Source organism: Aulonocara stuartgranti (genome assembly GCF_965226115.1).
Source record: "Aulonocara stuartgranti genome assembly, chromosome: 6".
Classification (NCBI taxonomy): domain Eukaryota; kingdom Metazoa; phylum Chordata; class Actinopteri; order Cichliformes; family Cichlidae; genus Aulonocara; species Aulonocara stuartgranti.
In genome coordinates, this window is record NC_138944.1 from 23,054,702 (window position 1) to 23,082,231 (window position 27,530).

Consider the following 27,530-nt stretch of genomic DNA (forward strand, 5'->3'; position numbering starts at 1 on the left):
ATTATTAATCATGTTCAGATCAGTTATTGCCATTGCTATGCTCACTTCTACATGCACTGAATGTCTAACTAGGCACATGGATTTCACACAACATGATATCCTAACAGTGTTTTGGTAGTGGATGAAAGCATTAATGAATTAGTAATTATTCACTAATAAAGCTGCTTCTTGCAAAAAAACATGTATTGGGTTTCACTTTAGAGTATCTTGATGAATAAGCACAGCTTCTGTTTATTCACATCATTTCCTTGTTGATGATACCACCTATCAAAGATTAATTGAATAAACATTAATTTTATTTAGTTAAACAAATGTTTGATATTAGCGCAGCTGTTTTGAAAGTGGCAGTAAATGCATGTCATTCAAACACAAGGAGGCCTTAAAATGATTAAAATGGACACACACATGTTCAGTAGCTTGCATTTTGAATTTATTGCAAACATATGTAGGCTTGTCAGTCTACATAACAGTCACTAATCATGTTCTTATACTTTCCAAGTTGTAAGTGCAAACACAGCACTCACTTCTCTTTTCAAGGTATCTCTCAGCTGTCGTACTGACCTCTTCCTGTTCCTGGGCCAGCCTCGCAACACAGTTGACATCATGCATAGAAAAGGCTGTGGGTAATACACAGCTGTATCTCATTAGAGGACATTTCATTGAAACATGTGCCCCTTTCCTTTAACCGTTCATACAGCCTTTGCACTTATCTCGAACCACCGTCACCTCACCGTATCCCTCTTGTTTAATACAAAATCAAGCACTGATGCAATCACTTTCTTACATTAAACCTCAAAATCAGCAGGTGTTGTATTTGTTTGTTATTTGACAAACATTTTCAAGAAAGTTTTCAAAGAAATTACATTATCTCTACGTTACAGTGCAATATTGGGCAAAGTTCACCTGAAAACATGAAAAATGTTATTTTCAAATGAAATCAGATTTTAACAAAATTAAACAAATCTACATTGTGCTGCTACCACCAGTGTTTACAGCCATTCATTGCTGACAATGTTGATGACAGGTGCATTAAGTACATTATTATTATTCACAGATAAAAATCATACATGGTGTTCATAAAATGCATGGGAGAAATTATGCTTTACATTCATAACAACATTAGAATAGCTGGTTTACTGGAGCCTGCAATTTGTAATATATTACTTAATTAAATTTCACAGGGTTTAAAAATGATATGTTAATGTGATAAAAATAAAATCATCTAGACTTAGGAAAATATCACCTTGGACACCTGGGGAAACACATAAAAGTTCAAAACTGGGAGGCAGTGTTATCGTTTTTGTACTTCAAAATAAAAAAATGTGTCATTCATTTATTTAAAATTGTTTTTTTTTTCATCTCTTAGGTCATTTCTGCCATTTTGTACAAATTTTAAATAAATAAATGTTCAGTAGCATCAGTTGCTTTATTTGCACTGCTCTCATTTTACAATGGAGTAAACTGATTTCATTCAATAGCAAACCTACAATTTTAAAGGAAGTGTTATTAGTTACAGTTACATATCTCAGTTACATTTACCTCAAAATGAATTAAATTTGGCAACATTAACATGCTCCAAAGAGCAGCTCGTGCACATGAATCCGTTATAATGAAATCAATTCATAAGAATAAAAGTTGCAAAAATTGCATTTTACATTAAGGTACATAGACTGTCCAGCATGTCCAGATACCTTTAATCCGTGTAACTAGGAAACGTGATAAAAATAGCAAACTACATGTTGCAGTATTACTACATGTATGCTTGTATAACTGAGTAAAATCAAGCACAATGACACATGATGCCCCTGCATATTCAAATGGAAACAGGTAAGAAAAAAGAAAAAAAAGTATTCAAATAAAAATATTTGAATGTATTTGCTCAGTGATTTAGATTTAAACTGGCATTTCTCCGTATGCTATGCAAAATCACTCAAACCAAACACATGACCAGTCTATGCTCACGTCTGCAGCGAAGTAACATAACTCCTCGTTGTACTCACATAATGCTCAAATGCCACACATAACTCACAGGCACAAACACAGACACACATCAGCCCCCATCTCAGTACACAAAAGTGTAAACTGAACCAAAGCAAATAGAGGAAGTCATCCTCTAAATGTCCCAGCTGGCTCTGACGCATTAGGCCCAGCGCTACTTAGTTACCTAAGTAAACTAATAAACCACAGTCCCAGCTTTGTTTCATCTGGCATACACACATAGTGTATTACTTTTCTCCTGAGCATGCTTTAAAAATATAAATGCAGACCACTTCATACAATATATCAGTTATGCAGCAGGTTTGAGCATCATTTCGTGAGTCATGACAGGACGGTTATATAGACTTCAGGACAAGCATGGGCATGGACTGCTCAAAAACATGGAAATGCTGCTGCTGTGCATGTGAAAAATATGTTGGTGAGTTGTAACACAGCACATAGTAATGCCAGCCGATTATTCTTTAACATATATTTGGTAGGGAATTCTTTACAATATATTTATTTTAAATCCAACAATAAATGATTTCCTTTTTTGACTGAACTGCCTGTAAAAGAATAAAAATATATACAGATAGTGAGGTCTTAATCTGTCGTGTTCATTTTTAATTAAGTGCAGACAAATGGTCCCTGTGCAAAATGTGGATCATATGATGTACAGCAAAAATGTTTTATTTAAAACCAAGACTATGCAACTCCCACTGAACAGCAACCACTGTGGCACAAACATCAAATGGAGGAAAGCAGTACTTGAATGAAAGATACCATTATCATTACACCCATCTGGCTATTTTTCTTGGTTAAATAAGATTACATACCTAAACCTTTAAGTGTGAAAATGAATAATATGTGATACAGAATCGACTTGCTTGGTATCTATGTTATCTTGTTTATTATTTTACTGGAGCCCATACATTCATTTTCTGTGGCTGATCTTGGTGACAGCAGGCTAAACAAAGTTGCCCATATGTCTTTCTCCCTAGCCACATCCTATGTAATCCCTCCAGGGTATTCTGACTCTGTGCTGTGATCTCTTTCCAGTTGGATCTGTCTGGAATACCTCCAGAGAAATCAGATGTCTGAAGAGCAGCGTCTCTTTCAAATGTCTCAGATCACCCTCTCTTTGCATCACCCAGCGAATGAAACTTGTTTCAGATGCTTGCATCTACAACCTCATTCTTCCAATGACTAATGGGTAGGGTTAGAAAGCAGATCCACCGGTAAGTCGAGAAGTTTGATGCCAGGCTCAGCTTTCACTTCAGCGCTTCCACTCCACTCTGCATTACTGCTGATGTGGTACTAATATCTGCTATCAACCTCTCTGTCCATCCTCTCATGGATGAATTCACTTGGAGTATTAATTCACTCAGAATTCCAAAAAAGATCTGTGTACTGTGGTCTTGGGATCTTCTACATGTTACCTGGCTACTAAGGATCCCAGTGTCCACAGGAAGACAGAGCCTTTGCTGTGGCTAGAAGTTGCTCAGTGTCCACTGAGCATGGTTGACCTCTTTAAAATGGCCCTGATCCACTACCAGGAAGGATCTAATGTTAGAAGCTTTAATGCAAAATGATGTAAACTTTATGTAGGAAGTTGAGCAATGTGATACCCCAAAAATAAATAAAAATGGGACCCACCACTTGCTACCTGCACTGTCCCCAACATTCACATGGCATTCAGGATTGCCAGTCAAATAAGCCCTACAATGCCCCAGACCTGAATAAGACATCCTCTGTCCTACCGAGCAACTGATGTGTGCAGATGAAAACAGCAAATGCAAAGCACCTCTTTTGATACCTGCTGATACACCAGAATCTCATATTTGTCTCTAATACCGTACTGCATTTGCCCACTGGGATAAACAAGACCGCAATGCCTAGCTGTTAGCTTAGAATAAGTGTGACCAAGCATCAACCGCAGCAGACAACCAACATGTGCTCTTGTCAGGTACATCTTTACTTTTTGTTTTACTTTTCTGATAAAACCATAGGGACCTGTGACATCCTTACACAGTAGTGTTAATGAATTGCACACACACTCAGTAAGGTCAGGTACAGCGTAATGATCACAAGAGGTTATAGAAAACAAATCTTGGGTATGCGGACTTTAATAAAGTTGAATTTTATTTTGCACATATTAAACCTTTTTTTAGGTTAAATATGTTTTTTCAAAAGTTACATAGTCTTGCTTAAAATACTTGGCGACAGTAAAATATCAGTAAACCAGTTGCTTTTGGCCAGTAATGAATAACACTGAGCAGGAAGCGAAGACTTGCCTTTTTTCCTTTTGAATAAGCATGCTGCAGGGCACAAACAGCATTTCAACAGATCTTGACAGCAGCTGAATGGAAAGTATTATAAGCCTATTCACATCAGAACTTCAGCAGGACAGCGTGGCAAAAATGTTGAGTTGACCCTATGTAGCACTGCAATGCGTATACAGTAATGTCTGCTGCAAGTTTAAACAACACAGAACTGGGGGCAGATGATGGTGGTGGAGGTTGTCCTGGGAGTAGATCACGGGGTGGGTGACAGGTGAAAACTGAACTTACAGTGACTGAAGGCAGAATCCTCAGCAGAAACATCTAAAGGTGATAAAGAAGACAAAACATGGGTGTTAAAGTCAGATGGATGCTGTGAAAACAAGTTGAAAACATAAAGGAGAAAAGTTACTGTATGGTGCAGTTTGTGAAAGAGCTACTTTCACCAGCCACTGAAACGCATTCACTCTTCAGATTTCCTCAACCTTAGCCAGCTGATCAGATTCAGCCAAATCACTGCTGAGGGCACGCTACTAGATTTGTTTACATAGAAGGACAGCAGTGCCCTCCACCTCCCTCTCCCCATTTAGGAATAGGCAGAGGGGGAGGGGGCTATAAAAAGTTGACCCCATCAGAGTCCCGCAGAATCGCCTCCAAGCTGGAGCTGCAACAGCATCTGATCTCTCCGAGCAGCTGTCCTCTCCCTGCATCAGCACAACAAATACTTTGCATTGCCTGACCTTTTCCTCCTGCATCACTATCCCAGCAATCCCCCCCAACACACACACACACACACATGTCCCTCTGCCCCACCGACACGAGTTACACACACACACGTACGCAGACACACATGCACACGCCCTGGTTTCCCTTCGCACAACTACTCAACCCTGCGCTAGGCCTCTGCCTGACACGCACCCAGCTGACATGAATCCCTCATGCTCATGGGGATGTATTATTGCTCTGACACATTGGCTGAGAATGGACTGTGGTTAGTTGTAAATGTGTATATGTGTATATCTAAAAGAAAAGAAAGAATATGACACTAAAAAGATTTCTTTTTATAATTTTGCATTTATATTTGGTTTGTTTTGCTGGTGGGTTTTTTTTTATGCCCTTCTTAATTGTTCATTTGCAGAACTGCTGTTGATGTTTGTCAACTCAGATCATTGCCTTGGTAACCTGTCAACCTGTGTTCATATAAACATCTGCTGATAAAACAAGCATAGCACAAACATAACACATTGTGGGCCACACACACCCCAATTTGATGCTGAGAGGACCAATCCAGTAAACAGAAATGTTTAAAATACACAAAAGTGTCATTTTATTTATTTGTTTGTTTGTTTGATGTTTGTGTGGGCCTACTATAAAAGTAAACCAAACAAACAAAAAAGACACCCGATAAAATGTTACAGTATATAGGCATTTCTGTGTTATCGATTGGAATTTGTTTTTAATATATGTAATTTAATGGTTTATCTTTTAGGCTGCTTACCTTTGGTACTGTTGGACAATAACAAGACTGTAAAATAAATGAAAATGAAAAATGAAAAAATGCAGTTAAAAATCCAAACTTTCTGGCCTTCTTCTGCTTTTACTTTTTCCAAAGCCATCCAGTGAGCCAGATTTAACCTTTTGACAAGCTGTTTATACGTTACTGCAAAACCTCTGTTGTAGAGCTCTTTAGGATTTTCTTAAAAAGTGTCAATCAACCAAATTTAAAAAAAAAATGCTTCCTGGATTTACATCACTTTGATCTTACTTACTATTGTTAACTTTTTCTGACTATATTAAAATGCATGTATTCAATTTTAATTCATAGCTACAAAAGCATCATTAGTAATTAGTAAGTTCCAATGGCTAAAATTTAGATCAGTATTTAGGTCCATGATTCAACTGTACAAAGTCATAGCTGGTGTTACAGGTCAAAATGTATGCAGTTTAAAATGGCCTGAGAAGTAAGGTTGGAATGTAAGTTAGACACAAAACAATGTGAAATATAACTCCTTATTATTCTATTACTGTAAAACTTTTGGAGTGAAAACTTTAAAACCAGTGCAAATAAAACTTGTGCTGCAGTACCATTTACCACCACAAAGATCTCTTGTTTAAATTTTATTTCCACAGTACTGTAAACTCAGGTTTTTGTTTATTATATAAAATTATTTAAAATTATTTCCTGATTTGCGTAAGCTCTACATTTAAACTACACAGTCAATTATTCTGTAAAATTAGTGATCAGATTATTTTAGCCCTCTGAACCCACTGCTTGTATTACTTGGTTAAATTAAATTAACATTATATTGGCTACATTGTGTCCACCTTCACTGCACAATAAACATATTGCACCTAGGAGTTAATTATTTTGCAATCTGTGAACTGATTATTTCTCAAGATATTTGTTGGATTTGTGAAATGTCACAAGCAAGGAACGAACACACTAATAAACTGTAAAGTTATACAAGTAATTAAAACATTTATAACGGACTAAGAATAACTTGATGTGAGGTGTCACTAACTGGAATAGTTTCCTGTGACACTTTCCAACCCTGAGAATAAACCATGTAAACAAAGTCGTCTCACACTATCAAAATAGCCCGACGATGTGTAATGCAGAGAAAAGCTCTGGGCCATGGCTGAAAATCCAATCTCACTGCAAGTCCAGCCGAGCTCAGTGGAGTCGGGTTACCTGTCATGAAGCTGCTGCATGTCTATTAACATGTCACTGTTATAGCATCCAAGCTGGACTGCTGCTTTGACCACATTTATGGCACAAAATAATGAAAAAACACGAGTCGGTGAGGTCATCTGAATGTAACACACGAGCAGCCTCGGAATGTGAATCTCTATAAGTTTTGGTACGGACTTCAGGAGATTCCTTGAAAGTAACAGCATTAAATTCTGTTGAGATTTTATGTACTGAATTTGGCTAGCACATTTGTAAAGAGGCACTTGCAAAATGTACAGCGCTTTAGAAATGTATTATTCACATGCAATAAAAACAACAAAACACAAATATTTTAGCTATCTGTCAAAACCTTGCTTAAGACTAAAGATTACTGAATTCACTGAACTGAATTAATGTTTTTATATCCAGATTCGAGCACACTGGAATTCTCTTTCTTTTGCTGCCTGAATAAAAAAAAAATAGTAATGTGCTTTTTAATGTGTATTTTTTCAGCTTTTCTGTAAAACAGCACCTTTGAAAAGTCGTAATTAAACAACAATATTTAGATTTGAGCATTAAAGTTATCATTTTATATAAAGACCTTAAATATGCTGGCAGATTAACCACTACAGTAACCTAAGAAAGATCTTGGTGATTACCCTAACCCTCTATTTAATGTAGCTGTTGCATAAACCTTATATTATTTGGTGGTGGTGTAATTAGGTTAAGCGCTGCAGATATAGCCAATTATAACCAGAACAAATTGGTTCACAATGATATCTTTATTAGTTTGAAATAAGTGCAGAGGCACCTTATCATATATTAAAACCGAAAAGTTTGTTTTAAATAGTGCTTATTTTGAATATGATGCCAGCAACATGCTTCTGAAATGTTGGTTCAGGGCATATCTCTCACTGTCTTCTATGGTATCTTCTTTTAACAGATGCTTAAAAAGTGCTGAAAGCAATTTCTGCAGTTTTGAAAGCCAAACCTTTCCCCAATCTTGCTTGTTACAAAATTCCATCTCCTCAATTAGTTTCTAAATATGTGCACAGCCTGGTTTACAATTTTTAATGAAATGAACAAAGCCTTCCTAAAAAAAAAAAAGACTATCCATATGACAGCATATGTTGCTTGAAGATCTGTATGTATCAGTTAGCATTAATTGGGCCTTTATAGGTGCCAAAGCCAACTCCTCACCCAACCTCTGACACCACCAATACCATCAAGAATATCTGTTGTTTAACTGTGTCCTGTCAACACTTTAGATGATTAAAACCCTCTTACTAATTAGGCAATTTAATTTGGAGGTAATTTTATTTTAGCCTTTGTACAACTTTTCCAGTCTTTTACCCCTGCCCAAATCCAAGGTGGGGCTTTGTACATCAAAAAGCGCTATAGATGAGCAATGCATGTATATCAAAAAATATTATAGATCATGATCAGGACAAATCTTAATGAGAATTTGCCTGAAAAGCTAGATTTATGTGCTGAGTGTGCTGAGCAATTATTTTTCCATATGTCAGAAAAAAAATATTGTTCTACAGAAATTTCAAATCCCAGTGTTTTTGCTTTTTATCTCTATTTAAAAAACAAACTAACTAAAATTTCAGATTGGGGAAAAAAATTTGCTTTTTGTTTGTGTGTGTGTGTTTTCTGTTTTTAAATGCTATTTGTTTAAATGCACTATTATTCCTTCCATCCTTTGTGTCTAATCAGAAATTGACTGCAAATATACATCATGACATCACACACAGGAGATTTTGAGCAGTCATATTGATATTAAGATTCTGAGCAAGATTTACAAAAAAATAAATGTCTTTTATCTGCTTCCAACAGAATAGATTCAAAATTTAAGAGCGGTTGGAGTGAGGTGAAATCAGGTAAATACTGAGTCATACAAGTTGCCAGTCTGAATGAGCAGGTGAAAAACTTACATCACTTATGACGAGACGTTCTCTTGGTCACCGATGCTCCACTACGAAGCTCATCGTTGTGCCATCGAAGGAGGGAGGGGCAATGATTCTTGGACCTTGCTGCGTTGTGATGCTGATAACTGGCTTTCTCTCTGAGCTCCTGCCACTTCCCCTGGTGGTCAGAAGTCCCAAACTCACAGGTAACTGCAGCTGCGCCTGGGAAGTTTCTCCTGTTGCGCTGTAATATGTACTCTCTGTGCCTGCTGTCTTACTTTCTGGCTGAGGACTAATATTCTTTTTGATATTTTCTCCACCTGCATCTTCAGAATAACATGGGGACTGTGGCAATACCGTCTGGGCTGCTATAGCGGGTGAGGAGATGAAGCCTGGGTAGATCATGTAGGTGGGGGCATATCCTCCTGGGTTAAGTGCCAGGGGAGACACAGAAAGAGGCACCGGGGTTACAGGTGCCGCAGGTGAATGAGGCATGGGTACATCCACGTACTGACCTGTTTCAGGGTCAAACAGTCTCTTAGAGGTCGCTTTAATGGGAGTGTCCACCAAGTAATAATGTCCAGTTGTGGGGTCCACAAGCATCTTGCGCTGGGTTTGTTGCGCTGGCTCTCCAGTAGAAGGTGTAGGCGACACATTTGGGAGGTAGGGAGAGAAACAGAGCACCTGCTGCTGTTTCTGAGGCCCTGTTGCTGCTGTTGAGTGATGGTAGATGCTCGTGCCTGGGTACTCCATGATTAACGGAGAAGTTTTCTGCTCAGGTGCCTTGAGGTCAGCTGCATTGACTTTACTGTTATTTGAATTGCCCTCCTTCGAATCGTGTTCTGGGTTTGAAAGTTTGATTTCATTTGTGTAGGCCATCCCTGGTATGGTTAAATAGTTCTCAGAGTCCGAGCAGCCCTGTGTAACCGAAGGATTAGTGGGGCTGATTTTGACCTTTCCATTCTCCACCTGGCAATGTCTTGGCTCCTCTATTTTCACAGACAGTGGAGCCGCTGGAGTTGTGGAGCTTTTCACAGTTGGTGGCAGTGGAAATGCAGAGCTGCTGTCTGAGTTAACACTGACGCAAGCCTTGCTGCCAAAATGGAGGACGCTTTTGTTAGTAAATGTTTTGTTTTGTTGTGTTTTAAAAGCATCACTGTCATATGGAACATGAATGACGTTGAGGGCTCTTTTGTCTTCGTGCGGCCTCCCCATTTCTGACTGAGGAGTGCTGTCGGTGCTTGCCGCCTCGGGCACCTCTGCTCCCTGCTCTTCCCTGGCAATAAGCGACAGCACATGGCTGCCTGTGATGGGGCGTGGAGCCTGACTCTTGCGCTTCCACTCATTTTTGTCAAAAAAATAAAGCTGCTCCATCGTTTTGACAGCAGCTTTTATTTTCTCCACTGCATCTTGTTTTGGAGCTGCCGCCTCATTTCTCCTTTCCACCGTCTCACCTGCAAACTTCTCCTGCCTCTGTTTCACCAGTTGAGTCGTTTGAATGTCTGATTGGTCAGGGAACCCCTGCTTGGTTATGACTGGTGGTGCCCTGTTAGCCACAGAAGCAGAAGGTCCACTTTCACTCTGGGGATTTTCAGATGTCACTGCTTGTTTCTGTGCTGCAGTTTTCTCTGACTTGACATTTGTTTTAACAGAGTTGCATTTGATTACAATAGGAGACGGTAATAAATGTTTAACATGCTCTGTTTTTGCCTTTTCCTCAGGTTTATCAGCTGCTGTGGAACATTTACTGCCACTATTATTCAAGGAAACAAAGCGATATGAGCTTTTTACCAACTTGCGTACATCCCTTACGTGATATATTGGTGTTTGAAGCTTGCATTTGGTGTCTCTTATGTCTCTAACAGTGAAATTTGGAACCCTGTCGGCTGCTGACAAAATGGGGACTCTGGTATCATCTGCTGTCCTGAACGTGTTGACATTGTAACTTATTTTAGGGGTTAGGAGATTGGCAATATTCAGCGTGCAGCCTTTATTTTCTTTCACGCTTCTCAGACATATTTTTATCTCGGGTTTCTTCCCTCCCTTCCCATTTTCTTCTTTGTTTCCGTTATTACTCGCTTTCAGCTCCTTTTCACTTTTCTGTGAAGCAGCAGGTGTGACAGAGTCAGGTGTGTGTCTTAGTAAATCTGAAAAGTTCTTCTCCTTTGAGTGTAGCTGGCAACTTGGAACAAAAAGAAGTTTTGACAGCATGCTGCTGGTGTCTAATCCTTCCTTTGCTGCAGTCTGTGTGCCGGTTACAGATGGAGGTTCGACCTGTTTTACAGGTTCTGGATCATCTTCTTTTAATGAATTAGATGAAGTACTTTGACTGTGGATGGTTGAATCCTTTTGGAGTTCATCCTGTCCCTTGTCTGAATCATCTGGTGCTTTGCTGCCTTTTGTTTCCTCTCCATCACCACAGGAACTCTGTTTGCCAACCTCGGGACACTGATCATCAGCAGAATTCACAGTGAATCCTGAGCCCGATTCTGATGTTTGCCTTTGTAGGCCTCGTCCCGGACTCCTTTCTCTCATCACCTCTGGATCTTTTATCTGAAAACAGGGGGATGTGTCACAGATTTCACCCCTCTCCATTTTGCGCTCCTGCTCAAATTGCATCTTTTTGGAAATCACATTTTTCAAAAGACTTGATGCAAAAATTGCCCTTTTGTGAGTATCTCCTAGGTTATCTGTGTGATGATACTGCATCTCATACCCAGACCTGGCCAGCACAGCCCCGGTAGCCCCATTAGGTCGTGCCTTTTTGGGGCATTTTGAATCAGCTGTTTCATGTGATTCAACATTATAGCGGAAATTCAACGTGACACCGCGCTGCACTGGCTGAACGTGATCTTTCACTTGGATCTTTTTGCTGGAAGATGATGCTTGCTGTGAAGTTATTCTTTTATTTATTATTTTTGTTTTGTTTTGCGGGGTTTTCGTGCCGGTAACAGACTTACCATGCTTCTTACTTTCCACGTTCTTATTCATTTCCAGCGTTGCCCTGGAAGTCTTGTGCGCAATTACGCTGCGCTCTCCGCCTCGCGTTATGTTTCCATAATTCCAGTCTACATAAGCCGACCACTTATTGAGGCCGTATTCCGAGACAGAAGATTCACTAGAGGTGCTAAGATTAATAGCATCGAAGTACGGACATGCCAGGCTCCTAAAAGACTTGGCGGTTAAATTACGCACCTCTTTATCAGCGTCGTCCAGCTCACTGATCGAGCTGGACGCTCCGCTGGAATACTCATTAATATCTTTCCGTCTCAGTTTGGTTGCAAGGTGCTGACGGCCCGGAGCAGGGATGAAATATGGGGCTCTGTCGCACAGGGGCCCCGCGCTGGCGCCAGGGCTCACAAAAGAGAAATTGCTCTTGTCTCCACAGTGTTTCTTGTACTCAGAGAAGTTGTTGTCAAATGCATTAACTGGGTCGTTAACTGCTCTAGAGGAGGTTTTTATCGACAGGTGGATTTTCCCCTCACTAAGGTCTTCACTTGGATTTTTACACACGCTTTCGTCCGAGCTGGCGCATTTGTCCGAATCACAAAGATCGCTCTCCTCCTGCTCAGTGCTGACAACTGTTCCACCGAGATTTGACTGCACTTTCGCCTGGCCCCTGCCCTCTAGTATCAGAGTGCCCTCCTGAGTATCATCGCTTTCAAAAGAGGCGTAATCCACAAAGGAATAGACCAGGTTGTCGTCTTCAAACTCCCAACAGGTCCCGCGGCCTAAATCGTAATCTACGTCGTGGTCGAGCTCGGTTAGCTGGATTTCGTGCGTGGTGATATAGTGGGACTCGTCCTCCACGGTGTCGGAGCCGCAGTGGTCGGACAGCAAGGCGCTGGCGCCGTCATCGGACTCCGTCTTGCTGTTCAGATACATGTCCGTGTACCGGAGCTCATCACTTTCACTGCACACATTGTCGCTGCAGTCACTCGGGTCGAGCTCGACCTGGCGCTGATTCTCATTCTCGGAGTCCTGATCAGTGTTGGGAAGTTTGGTCAGAGTTTCCGACTGGGGCTCATCCGATCCGAGCCCGGGGACGGTGTCCTGCTTGTCCTTGCTCGAAATGATTTTACTCTTTCGTTCCTGCTCCCCCTGATTTGAACTGTCGCATTTGATAACAGACAGCTGGTTCCCTACACCTGTAAAAGTCACTTTAACCGTTTTGGGACAGTCAGTTTTTACGTCCAGATCCACATAATTGGACTCGTCGCTGTTCGTCTCGGTGGCGTGGTCCTTACCGCCGGTCTTGTCCTTATCCTTGTCATCTGTGAGCAGCTTCCTGTGAAGTCCGGTGTCATCTTGGTAAATGAGAGTTTTCTCCGCTGCTTCCATTTAGTCCGGTCTTACCGTCAGGTGGTCCTCGTTTACGATGTTATCCTGACACAGGACGGAAAACTCTGCAGGCTGGAGGGACGGAGGGGGACAGAGAGCCGAGAGAGAGAGAGAGAGAGAGAGAGGGAGAGAGAGAGCGAGAGAGAGAGAGAGCGAGAGAGAAGGGGAGTAGGAAAGAGAGAGAGAGAGGAAAGTCCCACGATGGTTTCTCTAATGGTTACTCTCAGGCTCAAGCAGCTACTTTATTTTTGTAGCAACAGATCGGTCTTCTGAAATCAACATCCAAAAAGTTCATTTTCAGCACCTTTTCTCCAAGAACAGCTCCTCCAGAGTCCATTATTAGTTTCACTTACATAAACAATACAAGCATTGCTCAATATTCTTTACAATTTACTAAATAAAAAAAAGATAGGTGTATTTTTTTAATTTAATTTATTAACAACAACAACAACAACCACAACAACAACAACAACAATATTAATTGTACATTTCCATTTTATTTTAATTATTTACTTATCTGTCCTGAAACCATAAAATATTTTTAAAGTGGAAGATTTGGAAAGTAGTATTTTTTTTAATGGGAAAGTGGCAACAAATCATTTTCAACATTAGTATTATTTTCTTTCCAACAACAGTTACACTTTGTTTTCTAATTGTGCATAAATATAAGACCATAGCAAGATATTCAAAGTATGGTCAAACATAAAGAATTGAAGCAAGAAGGCTGCCCCATCAAAAGCTAAAAGAAGATATAAAAACTAAGAAAACGTTTGTCAAACCATAAAAAAACATATCCATGTTCGTGCATGAAAATGTAAGTGCGTTGAAATAAAAAGCAAATAATCTAGAGAAAGGAAAACAAAAGTTGCTGTAGCATGAATACCAGATGTAACGTATTGGCACTTTTAACATTTGTGGACACATGAATGTGCTCAGTGCTTAACCCACTCACCGAAACAGCTGTGAACATGATGGAGAGAAACACTCACCATCAGCTGGTGGAGAATGACATTTTTTTTTACACGTGTTGAGCTCATTCCACATCACACCCTGAGCCATTTGGGGCTTGGCAAAAAGTTTGGGTAAACTGCATGAAGGAATATTTTCATGATGATTATTTGCTAGCAGAGACAATACAGAATCCTCATGTCTTGCATAATAATAATAATAATAATAATAATAATAATAATAATAATAATAATATAGTTATGAGAAGTCTGTCTAAGTGTTGAAGACACAAGTGTTGTTTCTGGACTCGGCCCCAGTTTGGTGGTATGCAGCTAGGAGGGGGCGGGCCGACAGTTGCTGCATATGGAGGGCACACTGACAGCAATATCAAGGACAGAGGCCACTGGCATAAAGCTTTTGTCACCCTCAAATCCCACTTCTGCTCTCAGTGCCACTAATGTGGTGTAGGGCAGCGGTGAAAACAACTTTAGCATATTTATTTAAGGGGTGTACTAAAATGCATTTTGGGATTCCATGGACTATGCTTTACAGTTTGGGAACACCTGGAGTAAAATATAATTGTATATAAAGTAGTATAGCTTCACCTCAACTGGTGATATTAGTAAAATAACATCAGCGGTCTAGAGTTCAAGTAGCATATAGGTAAACTGAGATCTTCTCCCATTGCTGTTGTTGACGCATTCTCCTGATAGATGAATGGATTAAGGGTCACAATTCATTAGCGCAAAAGAACGAGAAATAAAAAATGAAAATAACCCATAATTTCACTAATGATTACTAAACACCTGTAATGAATGTCATCCAGAGAGACATATCACATATGATTGACCCAACCCCCACCTCTTCCTCGCCCCCCTTCATATAACTCAAATGTGAGCTATTAAGCATTTCATAACACACGCAGGTTGAAGTGAACTCCACAAAGCTGATAAATTTAGGTAGCTATTTAAAATGGGGAAGCTGCTCATGCAAGCAAGTTGAGATCAGTTTCTTACACTGGCCACATTAAAACAGCAGGTGCTAAATCATGAGCACCATTAATCAAAGTCTTGAACGGTCCATGCGAAGACTTTTTTCGAGCCTAATTTTCACCCTCACACCTCAAATGTTGATGTAGAACAGAGGGGATTGAAACCCAATACTTGCACCGCACTGACAAGAACCATTTCACAGGGAAAGGTAAGCTGAACAAACCCTCACTCTACATTAATATAGTAGCATTTTATACTTTACAGATAATACAACACTGTGCTGTGTAGAATATAATATTTGCACTATAATACTGTCAGTGGTTTGACTGTTATTGTTTTAGCAATGTAAACTGTTTGTTGATTTACATCAATATCCAGTATTTAATCATCCAAATGCTACTGTCATAGCAAAAATTTTTCTTTTTGTAATTTCTTACCTAAATTAATGGCTTGAGCTAAACATTTCCATTTCTATGACTGTTTGTGCTCACCAGTGTGGAACTGGAGATAACTAAAGCAATGGCTTTGTCAGGTTTCCAAAATATTTTAACCATACTTTGTGTTTCTTGTGTCATAAATGAAGTTGTGGGACCTGATTTGTCAGTGAGTTATGGTTAAAGTCAAGCAACAGAGTGAGATCCACGATTGCCCTAAGTGGAAATGGGGCAGAAATTATACTATATTACACTGTAAGAGTACACAGTAGTTTGCTGTTAATATGGCATCTGCATTTTTTTTTTTTGCAGTTTAGCAGTATTTGCAAAGAACAATGCATCACTTTACCAGTGCATTATTGTCATTTCTAGAGGCTGTTCCACTCTGGTTATAATACAATAAATGACATGAATTAAAATGCAATCTAACAAATCTCCACGCAACTGCACCACAAGTTTTTATGCTCCATAGGAAAACAACTTAATCTAAAATCAACAACTTGAAAATGGTAGGCAAAATACATAAAGTGATGAGGTGAGATGTGCAGCTCTTTTTTTTTTATAAAACATTACAACATGCTGCTCTTATTTGTACAATCATTTAATAAAATAAATGTGGCACAACCACAACATCACTCTCACACAAAATCCATTTTAAACATGAGAATTTGTGTGATGTATATTGCTCGTATTTAACACAAACTGGTACACAGCATGCTGTCGTGACATGTTTATGTTTTAGGTACCATGCGGCCGTACTGGTGACCTTCTGACACTCACTGCTGAGCCCTCTGCAGCTTCTAAGTGGGAACAGGAGAAGTCAGAGAGCCTGAACACCTGCTGTGAAGCAGTCACCAGCCAGACACCGCACTTTTCTAGGTTAAGTTCCCTATCCTTCAAAGGTTTCATGGTTCAAAGGTTAAAAGGTCACCTTTGGATTTGCAAGTGTTGTATGGAAGTTAGTTTAGAGGATGTTATGGATTAGAGAGTTACCCTAAACCAGTGATATTGACAATTTACTTAAAGAGGAAAAGTGATCACTCTGACAGTGTCATTGCCGGTGAATAGGTTGGATGAGTGTGTTTACCAGTATCTAAATAACTAAATATAACTCCCAGATCTCAGGTGAATGATAGACTTCCCTTCACATATAGATTATAGCAGGTAAAGGTCATACTGGGTTTATTATCAAAATATGGCCTACCTTAATTTAGCAGTTAAGAAAAAACTTGTAAGGGTTTCCTTCCTCATTATAGTGACATCACTTACATGCATCCTCTCTCTTCTACACTTTATTCAAGACTCTGAGTATCACAGTTCTTTATGTAACTCATTGTTCAGTACAAGTCACTAAGTGACTTCTTAATTGGTTTGCTGGCCCTCTTGAAATCTAAAGAAACAACAGCAGTGGTACATCACTTTTATTTACAAAGTCTTACTGGGTAAATTACATTTGCTTCATTTCTCCCATCTTTGTTTTGTATTTTATGTGAATTTGTAATGGTGTACTTTCTTGGCCAGGTCTCCCACAAAAGAGATTTGACTCTCAAAGGAGGAAAAGAAAAGAAAAGAAAAGAAAAGAAAAAATATCACAATTGGGAAAGTGACATATTTATGTAAAAATGAAAAAAAGTTGATCACAAAACATATTTTAAAAAACAAACTTTGCAACATGTATCACCAACTTCCAATTAAAGTGCTTTATTATAAAGGCATAACAACAGAAAACAAGCTATTCGGTTATTTCTACTAATGTTATCAATAAAACCGAGGTTGAAAAATGGTAATTTTTATGTATGAATTTTTTTTATGTATTGTTATGTATATTCAGTAATGTATTGTAATAACATTATTAACATCAAAGGTATTTTTATACTTGTTTTAGTATTTACTAGGTTAAAAAAATGTTGGCAGTAGTTATATACTGACATACTTTTTTTATTAGTAGACATTATGAAGTGGCACTAATTTTCTTTACAAAATGTTTTTGATTGTAAGATTATATGTCAGTAGAGAGAAAACAACACAAAACAAATCCCACTTTAACAGGACTATCTCTGCTGTCTCTCAATACGTGCATTTATTACTTTGTCCCACTTTGTTCTCTTCAGGATCAAAATCTGTTCACTCCCCTGAAGTGGCATTTTTGCCTGATATGAGTGTTGGATATGAGTCAAAAGAGAAAAAGTTATCCATTTCTGTGATCTCTTTGTGTCTGTCAGAAAATGTTTCATCCTTCATCTGACACAACCAGTTACATGCCTGTGAACGAGGATAAAAGAAGACAAAGCTGTTTTTAACATTTCATTTGTTTTTAACAGTGATTCTTTTGGATAAGTCATTACGTGCCAGCACTTTAAGTTACCAAATGGAAAAAAAAGTGCAATTTGTTGTATTCAAGTTGCAGAGATATCCAAAATATGAACAAATAATGATGTTTTTAGTATGCTGGGGTTCCCAAAACTCAGACACCCCTTCATGTTTGTGTAGATTAAAACACACGTAAAAATAAATGAAATATAAAAATGCATCTCTCAACTTGTATTTCCAGTTCTCTAATTCCATCTTAATCATTGTTTAGATTAAATAACTAAGAGATGTTTGCTCTGTATCATCTGGTGGTCCTGAGTGTTTAGGAGTACTCTAGCCTAAAAACAGCAATACAAGAGTCAGAGCTGTCGTGAATTATGCCAGCAATGGCAGACATGTACGGTTGCCCCCTTCTGGCAATGGCTATTCGGTTTCACTCATGCTGCCAGACTGCTGGGCTACCAGCAAAGGTCGGCACCTTGTTAGGACCTGGTGGGACAACTTACAGCCCTATTGTTGTGCTCCTTTTCATGAATAATGACACAAACCTGCGTCTGAAAAAACTTTTGAAGAGCAGTGTCTATAATAAAAATCATAATGAATTGTTATAAGTAGCAGCATACGATGGACAATCTTGGTTTATGTCTCTTAATGTAATGATGTGATAACTGTTATTGACTACTTCATTAAATGCAGTGTTGTCAAAATTTGTCACCCTTGCATGTTTCAGATCATCACACATTTAATATCAGACAAAGAATGCAATTTTGAAATTACGATTTCATTTATTAAAGTAAAAAAGCAATATGTGACGAGGCAATTAGCCCCTAAACCTAATAACTGGTATAATAAGCCTACAATCAGTTTAACTGTATGTTAAATGTATTTAACTATACATTTAACAATTAAAGCATTAGAGTATCTTTAATTAGAGGACAGCAGATATATACTCACCAGTCATTTAATTAGGTACACCTTGGATGAAGTCTTCTGGTCATAGATTCAACATGGTGCTTTAAACATTCTGCAGATATTTTGTTCCATATTGACTTGATTGCATCACACTACCACCACATCCAACAGCTGCTTTACTGGATTGAGATCTGGTGACTTTGAACTCATTCTTATGTTTAGCAAACCAAGTTTAGATGATCTGAGCTTTATAACATGACATGTTATCCTGCTGAAAGCAGCCATCAGAAGATGGGTACCTGTGGATGGACATGGTCAGCAACACTATCAAACGAGGTGATTTTTTTTCAGTCTTGTGTTTCCCAGTTTTGGTGATGCAGTGTAACTTGTAGCCTCAGCATGTGGCGTGTTCATCTGCTTCAGGGCTTGAAGTCTTCTGTCTTCAGGAATGCTTTTCTACATACCTTGGTTGTAATGAGTTGTTCAAAGGCTCTCAAATCACCTTTCTTCCCCATTCTGATGTTTGTTTTGAACTTCAGCAGGTCATCTTGACCACGTTTGCATACCTAAATGCATTGAGCTGCTGCTGATTAGATATTTGTGTTAAGGAGCAGAAGAACAGGTGTACCTAATAAAATGTGTATATTTTAAATCAGATGGTTGTAAAGAAAAAATGAGGAGAAGAATATGAAAAATAATCAGGAAATAGTAAATAAAGATTCAGGGCAATCACAGTTCTCAGAAATTCTCAAAACCTTCTTTTAAAAAACTCATTTTGAAAACTTTGAAGTCATTTTCACTCAAGACAGAAACAAGAATGAATGAACAAACTTTACAAACCTGATACTGTGTTAGTTTTTACTTCACCAACCCAAATAATTAGTGCAGCAAGAGTCCTGACAGGGACTAGAAAGAGAGAGCATATTTCTCCTGTTTTGGCTTCCCTTCATTGGCTTCCTGTTAAATCCAGAATTGAATTCAAAATCCTGCTCCTCACATACAAGGTCTTAAATAATCAGGCCCCATCTTATCTTAATGACCTTGTAGTACCATATCACCCTATTAGAGCACTTCGCTCTCGCTCTGCAGGCCTACTTGTTGTTCCTAGAGTATTTAAAAGTAGAATGGGAGGCAGAGCCTTCAGTTTTCAGGCCCCTCTTCTGTGGAACCAGCTTCCAGTTTGGATTCGGGAGACAGACACTATCTCTACTTTCAAGATTAGGCTTAAAACTTTCCTTTTTGCTAAAGCATATAGTTAGGCCTTAGTTATGCTGCAATAGACGTAGGCTGCCGGGGATTCCCATGATGCATTGAGTTTTTTCTTTCCAGTCACCTTTCTCACTCACTATGTGTTAATAGACCTCTCTGCATTGAATCATATCTGTTATTAATCTCTGTCTCTCTTCCACAGCATGTCTTTTATCCTGTTTTCCTTCTCTCACCCCAACCGGTCGCAGCAGATGGCCGCCCCTCCCTGAGCCTGGTTCTGCCGGAGGTTTCTTCCTGATAAAAGGGAGTTTTTCCTTCCCACTGTCGTCAAAGTGCTTCCTCATAGGGGGTCATATGATTGTTGGGTTTTTCTCTGTACCTATGAAGCGCCTTGAGGCGACTTTTGTTGTGATTTGGCGCTATATAAATAAAATTGAATTGAATTGAAAATTAAATTAACACTTTCTGTGACATTTTGGATTTTAAAAATATCAAAAATTAAACAGAACAACTATAGCAGCACGACAGATGCTTTCCCCCCATGTTAGCAAAACAGTTGCCACAGTGTGGTTCCTCTTTCTTTATCAGCAGCTGCCCTCTAGTGGTGCACTATCTGAACTGACACACTACACTACTGACTGGTAAACAAAAGTCTGGTTACCCTTAGGCAAATCACACTTTGTTTATTTCTGAAAAAAGAAAACATGAATAAAAAATGTATCTTCTCATGTTAAAGCTTTGTACTGCCTTTTGTCCTATAAACTTAATATTAAAGGTCAGGCATTGTGTGTGTAACATGACAGGGGTCTGTAAGTCTTACTTACCCTATTAGCACTCAAGATATGTGGGAAAAGTCACTGAAACCAAAGAGACTCACCTAAGTAACTTAAAAACAACTAACAAAGTAAATATTAGGATTACATGGGGTCATGAAAATACTCCAAGAAAAAAACAAACAATAAAAGAAGAAAACTTTTAATAAGGCAAATTTTAAAAAAAAAGCTCCTATAAACTAACATGATCCAAGTAATATTTCAAATCCACCCTGATGTACTTGTAGAAAACAATCACATACAGCAATCTTGAACAGTTAGAAGGCTGAAATTCATAAATTGGTTCATGGCCTGACGTCTCACCATACTTCACTTTTTTTTTTTGCTTGGTTTTTTTTTCATCCCTTTGCTCTCCAGAGTCAGAACTATATTAGCAAAAATTAGTTATAAAGTCACTTGTCTTTCCTCCCAGGTGGAGTTTAGTTCATTTTAATATGATAAACAAACTTCCATTTGTTACTGTGATTTATTTTAATTTTACCCTGATTTTTGACTTTTAGTATTTCTTTTTTTGTTAAATTATTATTAAAAACAGACTTTTAGTCTCAGACTTTTTAAATAAAGCTTATGAGAATAATAATAATAATAATAATAATAATAATAAATTTAAAAATCACCAGGAGGGTGCATTTGGTGAACTGATGACTTTTCTGTTTCTTTTTTAATATAGGAAATGAATTGAGCCTCTGAAATGCCTCTGTACCAGTTGGTAACTACAGCTGAGAGGATAATTCATCTACCAGGTTAAAAAGTGCAATTAAATCTCTTCCTGGTATGTGGAGGGACTTTATTAGGCTATTTTCATTGGATTTGGTACTTTCTGCATAGTTATGCAGAATGTATCACGTGATGAAATCCACGACAGACGCGGGCAACTATTATGACAGTATTAATACTCTCCATGGTGCTGAAAAACCGAGGTCTGTTTGTGTTTGCTATTGATTGCCCCACTTTGAATGCGTCTTTAAGTCGAGCACTTATTAAATGCATATATACACAAACGCTGCCTTGAAGTCTTTCGACACAAATCACCTCTGATCACTGACGTCCGACACCAAAGCAGCAGCCCTCCAGGACGCAGCTGCAGCCGTATCAGCCTGTGTCAGGGCTTTCCACTGTAGTGCTGCATTCTGATGTAGCCCAGCGGATACACAAACGACACGCTCAGACCTCGCGTTCAGTCGCTGTTTTTAATGTCTACGAAGCATCATGACACTTGCTAAGCAGTGGCTGGCCGGATTCGCGCTCCTGTGCATTTATGTTGCAGCTGAATCGAAAAAGAATTTCAAATGCCCTTCAGGATGCTCCTGCACAAAGGAGACCATCATCTGCGTCGGCATTTCACAGATCCCCCACACTATACCGAAAGAGATCAACTCCCTGTAAGTACATTTCTTTGGCTATGAAGAGGGTTATTAAAATCCGTCAGTGAGTCACGAGATAATATTAATACCGCATTCAGAAGAATAATTGACTGCCTGTAGTGGGATTTCGTGCCTGACGTGTCTGGTACAGACTGTTAACATGTCCCTAATGTGTTTCACTCAACAGGAGCATGGTTAATGGATCAATTGCGGAAATTACAGAGGGGATGTTTTCACTTATGCCTTCTCTTCAGCTGCTGTAAGTACCCACTGATTACTTGGTGATTATTGACGTCTTAGAGCAGTCACACCCAAACAAATAAGGCACACGGATTTATTATTGGTTAAGTTGTTTTTGGTTGCTTTATACTGGAAACCAGACAACTAAAAGTTGTTTTTTAAAGGAAAGTTTTAATATTTTAAGCTGTAGAGCTTTTTTTATTGTTGTTCTTTTACCTTTACAGGCTTCTTAATGCAAATTCTTTGACTGCAATCAAAGATGATGCTTTCTCTGGTCTGCCTCATCTAGAATATTTGTGAGTATTATTAAACAAATTCTTTCTTAATCTAAAAAAATCTCAGTCACCAACAACTTTTAAACTTATCCCAATACCCAATGCCCACACCAGTGGAGCAGAAAATCAAAAATAATAAACAGTGCACATGTGCTTTTCAGACATGACAAAATATATTTATGTCTCTCGTCATTGATAAATCTGTTCTATTACTATTCATGGAACAGGTTCATTGAAGGGAACAAGATAGAAACCATCACCAAAAATGCCTTTCGTGGTCTACGAGGGTTGACTTATCTGTAAGTTTTGCTGTCATCTTCTCTCCTAATCATGACAGCTGAAACAGCAACATTTCGCAGTTAAAGTGAAAAAAAAACCCCAAAAAACCAGAATTGTGTTTTTTTTTCCCCCTTCTCATTCTTTGTGTTTCTGGTTTAGCTCCCTTGCAAATAACAAGATAAGGTTTCTGCCGAGGGATCTCTTTTTTGACTTGGATTCCTTGCTGGAAATGTGAGTAAGCAGTTGTTGTGTCAGCAGTGTGTATGTGGGTGTGTTTAAGAGAGAGAGAGTGTGTGTGTGTGTTTTTCTAACTGAAGCTGACTCAGACTGCACTTGGCAGTGTTCAGCATTAAATCCTCCGAGTGGTATGATTGATATCTATCTATCTATCTATCTATCTATCTATCTATCTATCTATCTATCTATCTATCTTCCAGTCATTCTTCTCTCTTGTCTTAATCCTTTGTTGTTGATCATTCCCTCTGTGATGCATCAGAGATCTGCGAGGCAACTCTTTCCAGTGTGGCTGTGAGAACAAGTGGCTGATGACATGGCTGAAAAACACGAATGCCACAGCATCAGATGTCTTCTGCGCAGGCCCCAGTGACATGAAGAGCAAGCGGCTCAATGACCTTCCTATTCCACCGGGCGAATGTATTTCCACAGGTGAAATAACAAGGGCATGATGAAAGGCATTTCTGTCATTCTAAAATCAATAAAAATGTTGAATAATTAATCATTTGCTCTCAAAAAGAAACAGATTCAAGGTTTGCTAACATGTTTCCTCCTGAAAACATATACATATCCACACATGCTGCATAACCTTTGCAAAAAAACCCAACAACACACACACACAAAAAAAAAATCACAATACGTTTATATTTGCAGATATAAGAATGAAACTGAGAGCCAAATGCCTGTTCCAAATCTCACAACAATCCATGCAGCAGTTGCTGAAATATTTTGTGCAAAACCTTATGGTCACTGCAAATGACTGTTAAAAAACATACAATCTCAAAAATAAAATATTACTAAGCTGAAAGCCAAATTTAATAGCCCTGAGTACATGAATGAGGCTTCTCAAAGCACTGAAATGTAACTGAAGCTGTGAGTATGTAAATTTTGGTGTTTTCACTTAATCAGCAAACCAGCAGTTTCTGTTTTTGTCCGCATCTCACAGACTTTGTGCGTCATCAGTCCATCCCCATTCAGTCCATATCAGCGGACATCTTCTCCTTCAAAGACGACATCTTTGTAGCGATGGCCGCCCCAAACTCCAACAGCTGCATAGTCATGGAGTGGGATCACATTGAACTGAACTTCAGAAAATTTGATAATATAACAGGTTTGATAACATCCATGAAGCTGGTAATGTTTTTTTTTTTTTTCAGTGTCAGTAGATTTCATGAAAAGACCAAAATAGATCAATGAATGGTCCTGCATACATTTTAACTGCACATCCGAATCATGGATATTGACTAACTGACATCCTCCAGGTCTGAAAACTGAAGTAACAGTTGATAATCAAATGGCCAACTGAGACTTGATCTGACAATTTGAGACAGTTGCCATATATTTAAAATACCCAACTTTACAGAAGAACATTTAAAGAATATTTTTGTGCAAAATACTTTTTTGGTATATAAAAGTAATAACCCCAGCAGCTGTAGTCTCTGTTACATGTGGGTAATCAGATACAGTTCTTCCACCAACTCTGTGTGAAGCTTTTAACCGTGCACCCCACTGATCCTCACTGAACACTTTATTGCAGTAAGACAGGAAATGTCTGATCAAACATCATCTCCCAGCAACCTCCTGCATAAAAAGAAAGAAGGTAACCAGGGGAGCCACTGCTTAGGTTCATCTTCCAACTCACCTGACAACGACGCCTGCTATATGCTAAAGTTAGCTGATAACTAAACACTAGTTGTATAAAAAAGTGAGGCCAGAATCCCTAAAGTCCATTACATTCATCAACAGCTGAAAGAAACAAAAATCCAACTTTGTCCTTGGTCTTGTCTTGGTCTGAACTTTGGTCTTTTCATGCTTGACCATAATGATTTTAATACTGTCATCATAGAAGTCATAGAATTCACAGATAGAATTCACAGATCCTTCAGAGTACGTTAATTTTCAACTAATACTTTCATTTTCTGTGTTGTATTATTAATGACCAACTTTTCTTCACAGGGAAGTCTGTTGTTGGATGCAAGTCGGTTCTAATTGAAGACCATGTCCTAATAATAGTCACCCAGCTCTTTGGGGGTTCCCACATTTACAAGTTTGATGGTCAACAAAACAAATTCATCAACTTTCAAACTATTGAGGTGTTCAACATCTCGAAGCCAAATGATATTGAAGTCTTTCAGATGGAAGGTCACTGGTACTTTGTGATTGTGGACAGCTCCAAGGCAGGCATGTCTACTCTCTACAAGTGGACTGACCAACCAGAACGCAATGAAACTGGTTTCTACTCCTACCAGTTTCTCCATGAATGGTTTCGTGATACAGATGCTGAGTATGTTGAGGTGGACGGTAAGTCCTACCTGATCTTAGCCAGTCGCTCTCAGTCACCAATCATCTACCTGTGGAACAGGAGTACCTTAAAGTTTATACTTCATAGTGAAATCACAAACGTTGATGATGTAGTGGCTGTCAAAGCTTTCCGGGTGGAGGGTGACTTGTATCTGGCCATGGCTTGCTACATCGGTGACTCCAAAGTCCTCAAGTGGACCAACAAGCAGTTCATTGACGTGCTGCCTCTTCCCTCTCGAGGGGCGATGATCCTCCAGCCGTTCACCTTCGCAGACAGGCACTATCTTGCTCTTGGCAGCGATTACTCTTTCACACAGATCTACCTCTGGGATGCAGAGTCAAAAACATTTCACAAGTTCAAGGACATTTACGTGCAGTCACCCCGGTCATTTACTGTGGTGACCACTGACCGAAGGAGTTTTATTTTCTCCTCCAGCTTCAAAGGGAAATCGATGGTCTTTGAGCATATATTTGTAGATTTAAGCTTATAATAACTACAAAAGCAGTACTGATCAAAATATACAGTGCTTAAAAGAAATTATGAGACCATTGTAAATGCTGGCGGATTAACCTTGCAGAAACATTTAAAAATGACTTGGCAATTACCAGTACTGATAATTTAGGACAGCTGTGGGATGAACCTCATGGTGGTGGTCAAATAAATTTGTTAAGTACTGCATGTTGGTTAGTCGCTTCATAATGAGTGTATGCTGTCAAAGAAGTGTCAAATGCTGTGTATTGTACTTATGCAACTAGATTTATCGTTCTTGGTTTGAAACTAAATTTAATCAAGTTTTCTGCAAATAATGTGATATGGATTCAGAAAATTATGAAGGCTAGGTTAATGTTAGACCAAAGTAACTAAAGGCTGACAGAAATATAATATGACAATGCAACTGCATTAAGAAAATGTTATGGCAATACCAATACATCCTTAAAAAGGCTTGGCTTTTATCATAATTCTGTCAAGCCAACAAGCCAGACACTGTCCACACTAGCCAAAGATATCACAGACTATTACCCTCCTGCCCTACACAGGAAGTTAGTGAGAAGCGTGACCATTTACACCCTACAGCTGATGGTGTAGCTGTGCAAGCAAAACAAACTTTGTATGTCACGTCAAAATGAACACTGGCAGAAGCAAATCATGTTGTATGGTGTTGTATACTCTGTTTAATTTGCCACGTCTGAAGGAAAAAATGACCACCGTTATCGACATTGGTATTGCACAGATGTCACGGTTTTTGTAGTTTCAAAAAATTACAAAAACTGTGACATGTAGCCCTCAAAATTTTGGTATTTGAAAAAAGTGTGCATTTTTGAGGGTTTACGCTTGGAAGTAAAATGCTGAATGTTAGTCAGAAAGTCATGGGGAGTAAAAAAATGGACACTTTCTCTGAGAAGCCATCAAAAATTTTGAAGCCATTTCATTGCAGTAAGTGTTATGACTGCAAAGATAAAAGTGCATGATGCACAGTTTTCTTCCTTACCTGAAAACAGAATATCCATCCATCCATCCATCCATCCATCCATCTTCTTCCGCTTTATCCGGGGCCGAGTCGCGGGGGCAGCAGCCTAAGCAGAGAAGCCCAGACCTTCCTCTCCCCAGCCACCTCCTCCATCTTATCCGGGGGAACACCAAGGTGTTCCCAGGCCAGCCGAGAGATATAATCTCTCCAACGTGTCCTGGGTCTGCCCCGGGGCCTCCTCCCGGTGGGACATGCACGGAACACCAACCCCAGGAGGCGCCCAGGAGGCATCCTTTTCAGATGCCCGAACCACCTCAGCTGGCTCCTTTCGATGTGGAGCAGCAGCGGCTCTACTCTGAGCCCCTCCCGGATGGCCGAACTTCTCACCCTATCTCTAAGGGAGAGGCCAGCCACCCTTCAGAGGAAGTTCATTTCTGCTGCTTGTATCCGCGATCTCATTCTTTCGGTCACTACCCACAGCTCGTGGCCATAGGTGAGGGTAGGGACGTAGATCAACCGGTAAATTGAGAGCTTCGCTTTTACACTCAGCTC

At 39.2% G+C, this 27,530-nt stretch overlaps 2 protein-coding genes across 2 annotated transcripts; one reads left to right on the forward strand and one right to left on the reverse strand.

Moving 5' to 3' along the window:
* Positions 1-408: 408 nt before the first annotated feature.
* Positions 409-13,509, reverse strand: LOC309708354 (uncharacterized protein C4orf54 homolog). Its single transcript, XM_082536325.1, has 2 exons — positions 8,865-13,509; positions 409-4,580 (listed from the first exon to the last, which is right to left on the reverse strand). The coding sequence occupies exon 1, from the start codon at positions 13,176-13,178 to the stop codon at positions 8,892-8,894; it is 4,287 nt and encodes a 1,428-aa protein (XP_082392451.1). The 5' UTR covers positions 13,179-13,509; the 3' UTR covers positions 409-4,580; positions 8,865-8,891.
* Positions 13,510-21,921: 8,412 nt separating this feature from the next.
* LOC309707623 (leucine-rich repeat LGI family member 2-like) lies at positions 21,922-27,380 on the forward strand. The gene is made up of 8 exons (XM_082535043.1): positions 21,922-22,198; positions 22,368-22,439; positions 22,645-22,716; positions 22,923-22,994; positions 23,134-23,205; positions 23,471-23,640; positions 24,155-24,319; positions 25,165-27,380. Exons 1-8 carry the CDS (start codon positions 22,026-22,028, stop codon positions 25,998-26,000), a joined length of 1,632 nt encoding a protein of 543 aa, XP_082391169.1. The 5' UTR covers positions 21,922-22,025; the 3' UTR covers positions 26,001-27,380.
* The last annotated feature ends 150 nt before the right edge of the window (positions 27,381-27,530 follow it).